The following is a 13,144-nucleotide window of genomic DNA, read 5'->3' on the forward strand; positions in this document are numbered from 1 at the left end:
TTATGAGGATGTAACATGAGTACGTCAAAAGCTCCTTGAATCACTGTCGGACTAGCGATGTTGCGAGAAGAATAAATAGTGAATTTTGGTGGCGTTCTCAAACTCGTTGAATGTGATGTGTCGCCAGTCAAAAAGCAAAGTGACAGAAACACAGAGAGGAATCCAAAATACACAGAACACAAAACAACTGCCGTGGCGCACCAGAAAGACCGGTGGACATCGGGGACGTCTTTGTTTTATTCTCTGTTAAATATAGGCCACAACCATTGCGTCTTCCCAGTCAGGGATGTTTATTTACTCTAAACTTACGTTTGTTCATGAGACGTTTTGCAAAATTACCTGTCTGAAATCTGAATGTTGGTGAGTGAAGTCGATGTGTGTGTGTTTGGTGTGTTTCTCCTGTTGTGTGACTCAACACCACACACTGTACGACCAAACCTGCTGTACAAAAATTTTTTTTAATTCTCCTGTGTGCGGTCTCTAAGGATTTGAATTTTTAAATCTTTGCATGTGAACCAGGCATTACAAATCTTCAGTGTGCTACCAGATGTCTACCTGAGTGAAAAATAATCACTAATATTGAACAAATTATACACACTTAACATACTGCAGGTGGTGTGGGTGGCTTTAGATTACAATCATTTATTATGATATATTTTTCTTTCATATAGATATAAATACAACTTTATTATATAATTAAAAATTTGTACAAGATAAAACAGTGCAAATGCTTACATTTTATTACATTTTCTGCTACAATGTCGCATTAATAAGCCACTGTGATCTCAATATGGATGAAAATTACATGAAATAAATGAACAAGGAAATAATCCAAACTCTCACCAAACCAAAGGATCTATTGCTGATGTCTTAATACCAACTAATGCGGACACTTTTCAATACGCTGACAGCTCCGACCAGTTTTCCATTGAGGTGGGATTTCTAAGGTGGGCGGTTGAAATGTCAGTCTTTATATTCAGCTTTAGTATTTCTAAATTCACCGTCTATCACGCCTACGGATAGGCGTGATAGATTAATTATTGCTACATAAAATATAGCAATTTCATGCAAAGTTTTTCTTTAAAAAAATGGCATCAATAACAGAAAGAGTTAATTGGATGATGTTCAAAATCAATATTAACTACATTTAATATCCAAAAAATAATGAATATGACTAAAAAGTCTTGAACTAAAGATTTTTTTATAACTGATTTACCTTGGGTTTTTTTTGTTTGTTTGTTTTCTTTTCATTTTCCAGCTCACCTTAAACGGTTATTGGAAATAAAGTCAGGATGAAAAAAGCTTGATGTAAAATAGTTCCTGCAAGCTGCTTCACTGTTGCTAAGATGCAAAGTGGCCCTCAATGCTGTATTTTTTAAAATATGTAGATATTGAGTCTGTAAATAAACACCACAAAGGGTTTTTTTTTTTAAATTAATTTCCGCATTGTTTGTATTTTTATTTTTTTTTAAATAAATGTAACTTTTTTTCCCACCCAAACTCAGGTATAGTGGTGTGATGGATGATGCTAATATTCTGAAAAATGTCTGTTAATGTTGACTGGGGCTTATATGAATTTTGGTTTCAGCATATGGATTTTAAAACAGAAAATGACATGCTTCTTTTTGAGCTAATTTTATATATGTATTTATATTTGTTTATTCATTTATACCAATGTTATTTTTGTACATTAAACCGATCCAACCTTTAAATCCATCACTCATTTGCTAATCTATAAACTTAAAATTAAAATCTAATAATTCTTTGTTTTGCTGTGCCACCTCAAAATTATTATTGACCCATATTTGGCCACTTTTGTGAAACTTTTCTAGAGACTCTCCTGTCTTTAAGCTCACTTATGCAATTTCCTGACTTGGGGACTGTAAATTATACAATTCCTGGTAATACTCATGTAGGCCTCTTTAGCATAAACTATACTATTGTGTCTTTCATTCTGACATCATTGTTCTCGCACAGTAATTATCAAGGTCAGAGACCACAGTGACATTACCACAGCGGCTTGACAGGAAAAACAAACTGTTGCGTTTAAAAGATCCTGCAGCACCAAAAAAGTTTAAACAACTAACTTTTTTGGATATAAAAATCAGAGCAAGATAACATAAAAAATCATTTACTATAATGCATTTACCATGACAAAGATGACTGAGAAAGATGACAGCTTCATAAACTAGTAAACATTGTATGATTTTTCTTCTAAACAAAGAAGCTACAAGGAGATCAAAATACAGTCCAACTAAAAGTCTTATTCTGATCTAACTTTTACATCCACAATTCAAAGAAGTTTGATGGTTAGAGAGTTCATAACACGAGCCAACCAGTTAATGTGTGTTGCTCGAAGTTCACACATCACATTTATGTTACAGGCTCGACAGTAAAAAGAAAGCAATAACTGCAGTTGTAGCTGGTAAAAATGTAAATTGCTTTCAACGCAAGGTGCGAAAAGGTGCAAACTGATTATTTGCTTTGAAGCTCTCCTGAACATGAGTCACGTCTCAGATGGCAGATGTTGTGATCAAAGCACCGAGTGGAGAGATGTAGTAGACTCTGTTTGTGCTTATCAAGAGAAAACAAAACCCTTCGAAGACGAGCAGCCTACACAGCTCCTGAGTCAAAGTATCAAAAACATATTTGCATAGACAAGGTGGTCATTGGTTCAGCTTGTACATATCCCAGTTAAAATAATGCAAAATAAGACGACCATTTAAAAATGATGACTTTCATAAAATTAATATAATTACTACATAGATCCACGACAAATCTTGATTCTACATCAGCAAGTAGAATATTGGGTGATATGCAGAAATAAAATATTAACTAGTACAGCTTGAATTTTCTGTTTACAAACAACCTTTTGGTTTCCAAAACATTGTTTAATGTCAATAGAAATCTCATTTTGAGGCCAAAATGTTGCCGTGTGTATACAATAGATGTTGAAACTATTGGCCTTGAAGTTAATAATTACACTTATTTAAAACAAAAAAAACAATGATGACCTTAAGGCTAAACTGTTTAGAGCATCACTGTTATCTCATAAAATGTAATTGAACTTGTTTTTTTATTATTATTATTAAAAAGATTGCAATTAATTTAATTAATTTGTTGGTAGTGAGGAAGGCAGAAGTGGTTAATTATCTGTGGATTGATTTGGAGCATGCTGTTGGTTTTTATCTGGATGTTTTTGCAGAAGTCAATGTTTAGACTGCCTTACACTGTACTTTTTTCACCTCTTATCAAATGCAAGATTTATGCCACTTCCTATGAATCACAAAAAGATTATGTTTTCCCAACAACACAGAATGCCAATATGACCTCACGTACCTCGACAGAGATTTAATCTGTCTGACAATTTACCCATAAAGATGAAAAATTGACTTTAAGCATGTGAGGCAGACAACAAAAACAATATACGCCGTCTTAAGGCACTCCTTTATTTATGACAACAGAACAAAGTCCAAATCTCTCTTTGTCGTTCACATACGCGGCCTCTAACGCCCACATGTACACACCTCCCAGTTTAAAGAATGATATAACTTGATAAGTGAATAAATGAGGCCGTGGTGTTGCTTCAGCACCTGCATCCAACCTGTAGTCAGACTTCAAGGCGCTCATGCAAAGATTATGAGAGAAGCTAGCCTGAGATAAAGTTCTTGGAGGAGCTGATTAAAGCCGTGTGAGATTACTGACACATCTGGATTGTAGCTGCACTTCCAGACTTTGCACATAAAACCATCTGAAATTTCTTTAAAAAAATGCTTGCAAAACAATTTGTTACCAAACTTATATGAAAGCTAAGCAAAATGTCAATTTAATGAAATGTTCTACAGAAGCAAGGAAGTGGAACTTCTCCAATTTTTCAACCACAGGTTTATCATGGGTTTACTCTTCTCAACCTATTACATTAGTAATGACATTTTAACCTCTGATGAACTTCTGTTAGAACAGTATCATTTCATTACTGGGATTTTATCTGTGAAAACCTGATTTGACTATAAATGTGTTTTTGATTTACAGAGTATCAAAATATAACAATGTCTACCTTATACATTTAGCAGCTATTTATATATCTGATTGCTTCTATTCATGCTGAACTGGAAGACTGTGATAAATTTATAGTAAATATATCTTTATTTACATATTATGGTGTGAAAAATGCCTATTATTAAACATTGCGCTTGCTTGCTAGAAATCGATAAAAAGGCAATGCAAGTTCACAGGAAACACACAAGAATTAGTCTTTAATTCTACAAATACAGAGGATAAAGTGGATTGATCAAATTTTTATTACATCATTACATTTACTTATTAAACAGGAATATTTTGCACCAAATTTAGAAATGATGCTTTATTTTACTTTAGTTTACAAAAAATTGTAATAATAATTTAAATATCATTGTTGTCACAATATTTGTTATACTGAACAACAGATGTATTATATTTATCAGACTCTAATTGTAATTTTTTACTGCCATTAGAAATTAATAACAATCGGAAAGAAGGGAAAAGTTGTTTGGCATTCTAATGGGACGTTTTATCAAATGGGATAAATGTTAGATAGTTATAATGTAAGATGCACCAATCAATTGGCCAGACATTGAAATTGGCTAATTTTATCAAGGTAACAATAATCTCTTCTGTGATCAGGCAGTCAATTACAGGAAAATTTTATGTTTTATTTCTTCATATTCCTGAAATGCATCAATACAAAAAATATCACAATATTCAACCTCTGCACCCAACAGCAAGTACTTATATCAACTTTTTTAACTGATTAAGAAATCTAGATAATAAATAATTAATATAGATATAGAGATATTGCTAGGGGTGATCTTGTGATTTCTTTACATCTTACAATTTAATAAGGCTCTCAGAAATAAAATATATCAAAATAAATAAAAAAAAAAATCAGGCCTTTAGCTGAGCGGAAATTGGTTTCAGCTGGGAAAAAATTGAAGAGAGTACTATGAGATAAGAGGTGTGCATTTAACAGTTAACAACATGTGGTGAGTACTAATCCCCAGGACAAAAAGAGAGAGAAAAAAAGAAAAACATCCGTGCTGACTTGAAGCCTTATTGCTGAGTCACAGCTGTCATATTTGCAGTTGGTCAGATAGCAGAAGTCCCTGAATGTTCATCATGCTATACAAATTCCTCATGTGACACAGTTGATAAAAACAAATGAAAAGATGTGAGACATATAGCATATGTCTCTTTTACTTCCATATGTGTTGATGTAAAATAATATATATATAAATGCTAAGCTCTGCAGAGTTCGGACAGGAAGCAAGAATAACCAAATGTTGACTACACTCACCTGAAGAGAAGTTGTGACCACTTAGATGGTTAAAATCTCTTCCTGGAGTTTGCATGTCAAACTCAGACTCGCACTGTGGCCAAGAGATACACTCTGGACCGACACCTGAGTGTGTGCCAGTTGTCAATGCTTTAGCCGCACCTCCTTACTATCGCCACCCCCAATTTCCACGCCGCTACGAGGCTTTTTACGCTGCAAAAAGTGTCCACCCTTCACTCTTAACTGCATCAGGTCAGTCTACTTAATGTCAGAATAAGTGGTTTATTATACAGAAGCGTACAGCAAAAAGAAATTCAGTGTTAAAATTTTATTCCTCTAGAGTAATCTAAAATAATAATTATTTTAACACGAGAAAATAATTGTATCTAACATTACACTTCAGGGCATAATACTCTTTAAAACTATGACGCAGACATTGTGAATACGGCTGACTTTTTCAGATGGTTTTTGCGTTTTATCACCTAGCGTGCAGCCACAACACTCACAGCCCAGCATACTCTGAACCGAGCCGAAGGTGACTGACCTGATCAGTGCGCTGAACCGCTGAGTAGAAAACAACCGGCTCGCCGTTGCTGAAGCTGAATCGGGGTTTTCCTCGGCTTTATAAAAAGTATAAAACTCCGGAGCCCAGGAGCGGACAGAGGCACAGAAGCGCGGCGGCGCAGAAGGTGGTCTGGACCTCTTTCCTATCTGCTCATGCTGCTGCTGCGGTCGGTGTGCGCCTTCCTCTCTCTCCTCCCTCCGATCAGAGTAGTCTGGGATCCAGAGGACACATGCATGCAGAGGCATCGAGTTACCCTCCACAACTCCGATTTATTTAACTGACCGCTTAAACGGATTTTTATCAACTTAAACTGGTAATGTAGAGACCAATTTACGGAGTTGTTTTTCTGTTTTATATAAGGTTCCTAATTTTGTGGAAAGTAATATACTTAGCACAATGTCATTTCACAGTTGGATATTTAATTTTTTTTTATTTTTTTTATTGTAATGGACAATTTTCTTCATGAAACCTTTTGTAGTTACACTTGCTGTTTAACCTAAATTAAACTAAACATCAGTTTATGTTGCCATTTTATTGTTGAATGGAACAAAGTTTAAATTCTCAAGTTGTGGGTTCAATGTGAAAAGCAACTTATAGAATTTACATCAAAAAACTGATGTAACAATCTGAACTCAATTCAGTTGGGTACATGTAGCCTAACACTTAGTAAAGAGTATCTAAGGTCATGAGCTCTTAAACAGCAAAATAAATTAGTTAAATCTACAAAACATTTCTGGATATATTTCAACACTAATTACCTTAAAAAATTATTTGAGTAATAGTAGTGCTTTTTTTTTTATAGTTGATCTACTTAATAATTATACCCAATAATTAATTATGATAATTAACTAATACTGACCTCTGGAAAATTTCCATAGAAATGCATTTCAGACAATAACAGTTCAGATCAACCTTTATTTAATGAACCTCATGTTCAACAACCCAACAGCGGACTGGTCACACATCCTCAATTTCAAGCAGCTTGAACTGTGCCACATTTTAGTTACCAGTATCGTTGTGGAGATAGATATATATCTCTTGAATAGCTTCTTCACACTGCTTTCCAGCAGGGTTGCACAATCATTGGCAATCAAAAATCTAGGTTGTCAGTGCATTATGTTTTGGTTTGGATTCCACACAGGACTTATTTTCCGTCAATTACAACTGATAATTTTGCATACATCCACCTCGGTCGCAAGTTTATGAATCTAAAGCATCTTCATGGTGTAGGCCGTGTGGTCCCCCTGTTCATCCATTATGTTAAGGGTGCAGAAAACAAAAAGCAGGGGTTATTTTAAATACACCTCTATATTTAATTCAGTTTTCTTGGTAAACTGAAGCCGAGTGTAGTGTGGAAGAGGCGAGGAAATTTCAAAGGAGAGGACAAAAAAGGAGAGAAGACCTCATACGACTATCTTGTTTGTCAGTTATTTTACAGCATATCTGGATATCATTGAAGATTTCTTGCTTTTCCCCAATAGGGTTGTAAAGACAAACCCGGTCCTTTTCTATCCCCTCAACTTTCTGGGACACAAGTTCAAATTTTGCTTAGGAAAAATACACAATCTGCCCAATAGGTCACACACATTAAACACAATGCCTACATTTAAAAAAAGTAGTTTGTAGGATGTATACTTTGTACTTTTGGTTAAATAATTTTCAAAAATTGTATTTTGACTTCTAATGGTGTAACGTTACACTTGTGATTACATTACAAGTGTAATTGCACAATCCTCATTATGCAACTTTACATTTACTTGACTAACAGTTACAGTTTTTCAGTAATCATCTTACCTCTGCTGGCAGCTTCCTGAAGAGACCAAATATAGAAGTTGCTATGTATCTATAAATAGAGACAGAAGTAGCATTACCTAAAATGAGCGTACCCATTATGGAGAGGCAGCAGTCCTGTAATAAAGGTGAAGCACACCCTCTCCCCTGAGACACTCTTTTGCTTCATGTCATTACAGAGCATCTTCTTTCAAAAAACTAACAACAAACAAAAATACGGTAAATATAAGGAATATGTAACGTCAAAACCGATAATGGTGTTACCATCAGACCCTAATAAACCATTACGGAGTCAAGACTTTTTGGCACCAGTAAATAGTTGGCACCAAATAATGAAGAACAAGTTCATGCAAACACCAACCACAGTGCTACAACACCCTTTTGATGACTATTTTACATTAAAGTTACATCTACCAACCATCTACCCCCCTTTTAAATCTAATGGTTGAAACAGCACCCCTCCTGGACTTCCCAAATCAAGCAACCACAGTCACAGATTCAAAATTTCTGCTTCAAATGTGTGGCTGGTACATTGCATAAAGCACTCTGAGAACTCTTGTTAGCCATAACAAGTAAACATTTACAAAACAAATTGTAAATAGTAGTTTTACTTACATTCATTGTGGCGGCTCCAGAGTCAGTGGCAGCAGTTAATGCAACGTGTAGGTACCGCTTTGAGGGCCCGGGTACGCCAAATATGTATTTTCTGACCCAGAATATTTGGGTAAGTTTCATATTTCCTTTCTTACAGTGTTGGAACATTAACATAAAAATTCCCCGGAGTTGGAGTTCCATGTGTTCAAGGGTTTTGAAATTCAATATGGCTACCATGTGAATAACATTTTTGCCATGATCAGTAAAAATATTACATCTTTTACATGGTGTTCCACACATATACCTTCAGGAAAAAAAGTATTTCAAAGGAAAAAATTAAGAAAAGTATATTGTGTTTAGCTGAGATGGACTGGCGATCTGTCCAGGTTGATCCCTGCCTCTCGCCTGATGACAGCTGGAGATGGGCACCAGCACCCCTCCTGACCCCAATGTGATAACGGTGTAAGAAAATGGATGAATGGATGGATGCACATTGTGTTTAGTTTTAATTGCTCCCTTAGACACTCCCTAATTCAAATTTTGATTTCAGTGTTACTTTGAACACAGCAGATGGAGCCAGCAACATTTGATTCTGGATAACTGTGGCAGCTCCAATTTTTGCAGGGAGTTTTTCTCCCAGTTATTTTTTACTTGAGTAGTTTCTATTCAAGCAAGTGTGCACATCAGAGTTAATTCTTTCATATTAACTCTGTTAATAATTTTGCCAAATTTTCTACTGAGCACCAATAAAGATTGCCAAAGTACCAGCAGAAGTACTTGTACCACAGTTTGAGGACCGTAGTGTCAGACTGTGTGGATAGCACAGACAAACAGAAATATAGATCATGTGCAATGCTAAACAAATTTTATGTCTTACCCACTTGCCTAGTATGGGACTAAGAACATCACTCTATTTTCACTGTTACCTCGTATATGCAACAAAAAGTTGATTTAAATTTATCTTTACTGCAGTAGTCCAGTCTGACACTAAAATATTGCATAAACAATCCTCTAATTTGTCTATTCAATGGGAAAATAAGTCACGTTAAGAAATTCAGTTTCTCTTTTTCCTTTTTTTTTCTGCCGTTCAGCAATAGCTGTAATAGTTCATGCAGAATAAATGTAACTGAAGTGTAAAACTTTGCCTGTTCAAATAACCTGAATGGTGATGAAATTTCAAAATGTAATCAATGACCTTGTGTTTCCATAAAAAATACACTCCACAGAGACCACATCTCATATTTCACTCACTGACGTGGAAATTATCAGTGAACCTGAGTCAAAGAACGTAGGTTTGTGTTAATCTGCACACGTATATCGGGAAATATCTACATCATTCACTACCCTCCTACAAACCTGCAAACCATTTGGTTTCTTAACCATTCAGTATCAAAATATGCTTTTTTGAGCTTTGAGACCATATAACTCCAAAAGGTTGTTTCAAACAAAGATATAAATCAGATGCTGTGTTTTTTAAAAGTCTGAAATTCTTGTAGAACAAACTAGTCCAGTTTCTTTTATTTATTTTGGACCAAAGCTAACCAAAGTCCAGATTCCTTATAAGGAGTGGAGTTCTTCATTAAAGTGATGAGTCAGAAGCTGTAAATCAGATCCTATCTTCAGCGTCATAACTTAACAAAGGTGAACATAAATATACGGCTAAAAAAAGATAACCTGGATAACATGCAGGTGAGTTTTATCAGGTAAATGTTGCAGAATGTTTTTATTGATGTAAATTGAACATAAGGTTGAACATTCACGCCTGTTTTTTTTTGTTTCACGAGAGACTAGCTGGGTTCATAATCAGATGTTGAATAGCATACTGCCAGAGGGCGAAAATGCTAAAAGTACCGAGATGTAGTGAAAATATTCATACATCTAAACAGATGCAGTGGCAGAAGACAGCAAGGGCAGGTCAATGCAAAGTTATAATGTTACTGTTGGCACATCTGACTATCAATAAACCATTTTATCAGATACATTTTGAACAAGTTAAGGCCAGTTTGCTGATGTTTACTGGTATAGGGTTCCACTCGTGCTAATGCAACTGAAAATGAATGCAGACTAAAAATAGTCTTTAAGTCAGCAGTTCCGTCTTACTGCTTCTGTTGATTGATATAAATTAGTTATATTAACTATATAATACTTTTATACAACTAACATACATTTGAATATTTGTTATCCTCCCAACCTAATAGATTAGGCTGTTAGGTAGTATGGCGGTAACAATGTTATATGTTAAGACGGCTCCCAATATTTGGTGCTTTGTTCATACAGAACCTTATGGTTTTTATGGTTGTATTGGTTTGTGACTAAGTTGTTAAACAGTAGCTGATATGTGACATGACCATGTACATTTTATTTCTGTAGATAAACATTTTAAATGTTGAATTTGTATCCTTTACATACCCTTTACAACTCTGATTTAAAAGTTATTTTAGAATCTATTAGGATCCCCAGGCATTTATATTCTGTTATATTGCATATCTTTTCTCCTTACTCATACAGTTTATGTTCTACTATGCAGTGTCTGTTTGATCTAGAGAAGAAAGATAGGACCTGTTTTGGTTGCATTGGGTTTTAAGCAGCATGGTTTTACCTGTCCTGAGACTGAAGCCATAGTTTATGGTAGCTATTCAGTAAATTGTGTTGTTACCATGAGAAGGCCTATTATCTGCATGCATTTCAGTGTTGGTATTTTTGACATACTGACAGAAGATAATTTATGAAAAGAGGAAAAAAGTAATAGCCCTAAAATATGTCCCTTAAATAGATTGTGGGGTTGTCATTACTTTATGGGTCATTAGTTATATGACCTTATAAGTCATTTACGGCATTCATTCTGAAAAATAAAACTGGGCTGTATTGAGTTGAACCACAAGTTGATATGCTTGGCTTGCTTGCTGAATTACATCTGCTGTCAGGAATGGTCTTCTGAACATGCATCTTCAGATGTGACAAAATGATAGTTTCCTAAACTGTCATTTTGCATCCTCCTTTATCTCTTTATACTGTCTTTCATTTGATGGACTTAAATTAACCCCCAGCACAGCTTGCTTACTCATTTCTATCTCCTAACCAGACTCTGGTGAAGATAGTAGGTGTTTTTGTACTCACATTTTATTTTCTGCTAAACTATTTTTGAATCACATCTTGTACAAAACCTTTTTAATCAGTGGAAATTTCTTTATAACAGCAGCAGTTCGTCATTAGACTAAAAGAGTTACCCAGGAGGAGTTTTTTTTTTTTTTTTTTTTTCCAACTGTTTGTTGAACACATTTTAAAACTGTTCACGTAAAATGTGGCATCATGATTATACTTACAAAAGAGAAGACAAGGTTGTAGATTCTGGTTAGATTTGGTTTTAGACTTCCTGTGGTACAGCAGCAGACAACAACTGCAAAAAGCAATGAAGCAGCACTGTAAAAAGTCGGTCTCCAAAACCAGTAAGTTCAGAACCCAGTAAAACTTGTCAAAAAATATTTGCTCCCATCGTATACAGCAGGTGTGTAGTTCCTGAAGGAGCAGCAGTTTGGTTTATTGCACCCAAAAAGATGAACCGATTAACTTTTTATATGATATGCATCAACTTAATATTAAGCTACTTTGCTGAATCTGCTGCAAAACTAAACTTGAATTTAAAACTGTAGAGTTTCACATTTCTCAGTAGAAACTTAACTTAAATCTCCTAATTGAGTGTTTCAGCCCGTTTAAAGTTGTCATTAAGTGTAATTTGAGAATAGATTGAAAACCGGGAAGTGCAAATGTAAGTTCTATTTTCCACTGTTGTTGAGCACTCAGCTTGATTTTACTTTTATTTATTCCTTCTTAATTTCTTTAGACAATAGCCCAGATCTGCTTACGCACTGTCTTTCTTTTTCCCACATAGTTTTTAAAGTACTACCCACGCAACATTTCTCTATGCTGAGTAAAAGAAGGAAATATAATCACACCCTTGAGAGTTTTCCTGGTCATAAGCAAGGCTTAGCAATACTTTAACTCTTTAACTCTCAGAAGACCACAGCTCTGGTATCTGACGCCGTTCATTTACAAAATGCCTTTGTCTGTCCACAGGACTGTCCTATGCTGTTATTACACTGTAATTACTATGACATGGTAAAACCTGAAAATCATTATGTTTGGGAAAAGTAAGCTCCTTAGATTCCCTATAAATGTGTTAAGTTGTAAACAAAATAGTAAAAAATATTCCAAATAGCTTCATTCTAAAAGTATAAATTCAATTCTATTCAAAAATACTTTATGAATCCCAAAGGATGTTGCTGTAACTCCTATCATCCAAGGTTCTTCAAAGAGTTGTTGAAGATGCTGATGGCTGTGGGCAGGAAGGATCTGCTGCAGCTATTCTGAAAAATAACTGAAGACACTGTTGTTGTAAAACTTTCTCATGTATAACATGCACAGGGTTTTCAATTATTTTGTATTTTATTTTATGAAGAAAATTACTCTGTTGGTTCCAAAGTAGTCTCCAGAACAGAATCAGTCTTCTTCATCAGGCAGTTGAGCTTTTTTAAGTTAAAGATTCAGAATTGATCTCTTTCTCCACAACAACCTTATAGAAGATGTACAGTATCTTGCTGCAATACTACAAGATACTGTGTTGTATCTTGCAGTATTACAGGAAGGAGGAAGGATTACTGAAGGAGATACTGTAGATTTCCACAGTATTGAAGTCTGCTGTATCCTTTCTTTTAGATGGCTTCACTATTCCATCTCCAGGTCAGTCTGTTGTCCAGATGACTTAACACAGAGGTATTTATACTACTCTGCTACATCCACTGTGGTCTATTTGTGAGATAGTCATTAATACAGGATCCAGGTGAATGTTGAGGCCTCCACTTGTCTCCCTTGAATTTCTGACAAAG

General features: G+C 35.1%; 1 protein-coding gene across 1 annotated transcript in view; it reads right to left on the bottom strand.

The window, feature by feature from the left end:
* pparg (peroxisome proliferator-activated receptor gamma) overlaps window positions 1–5,416 on the bottom strand; it is a 42,225-nt gene extending 36,809 nt beyond the window's left edge. Inside the window, exon 1 of the mRNA XM_044123478.1 lies at window positions 5,333–5,416. Coding sequence (XP_043979413.1) covers window positions 5,333–5,387 — 55 coding nt within the window. The 5' untranslated portion in view covers window positions 5,388–5,416. The remainder of the gene's footprint in view (window positions 1–5,332) is intronic.
* Between the last annotated feature and the right edge of the window lie 7,728 nt (window positions 5,417–13,144).

The sequence above is a fragment of the Gambusia affinis genome, linkage group LG07 (assembly GCF_019740435.1).
Source record: "Gambusia affinis linkage group LG07, SWU_Gaff_1.0, whole genome shotgun sequence".
NCBI classification, from domain to species: domain Eukaryota; kingdom Metazoa; phylum Chordata; class Actinopteri; order Cyprinodontiformes; family Poeciliidae; genus Gambusia; species Gambusia affinis.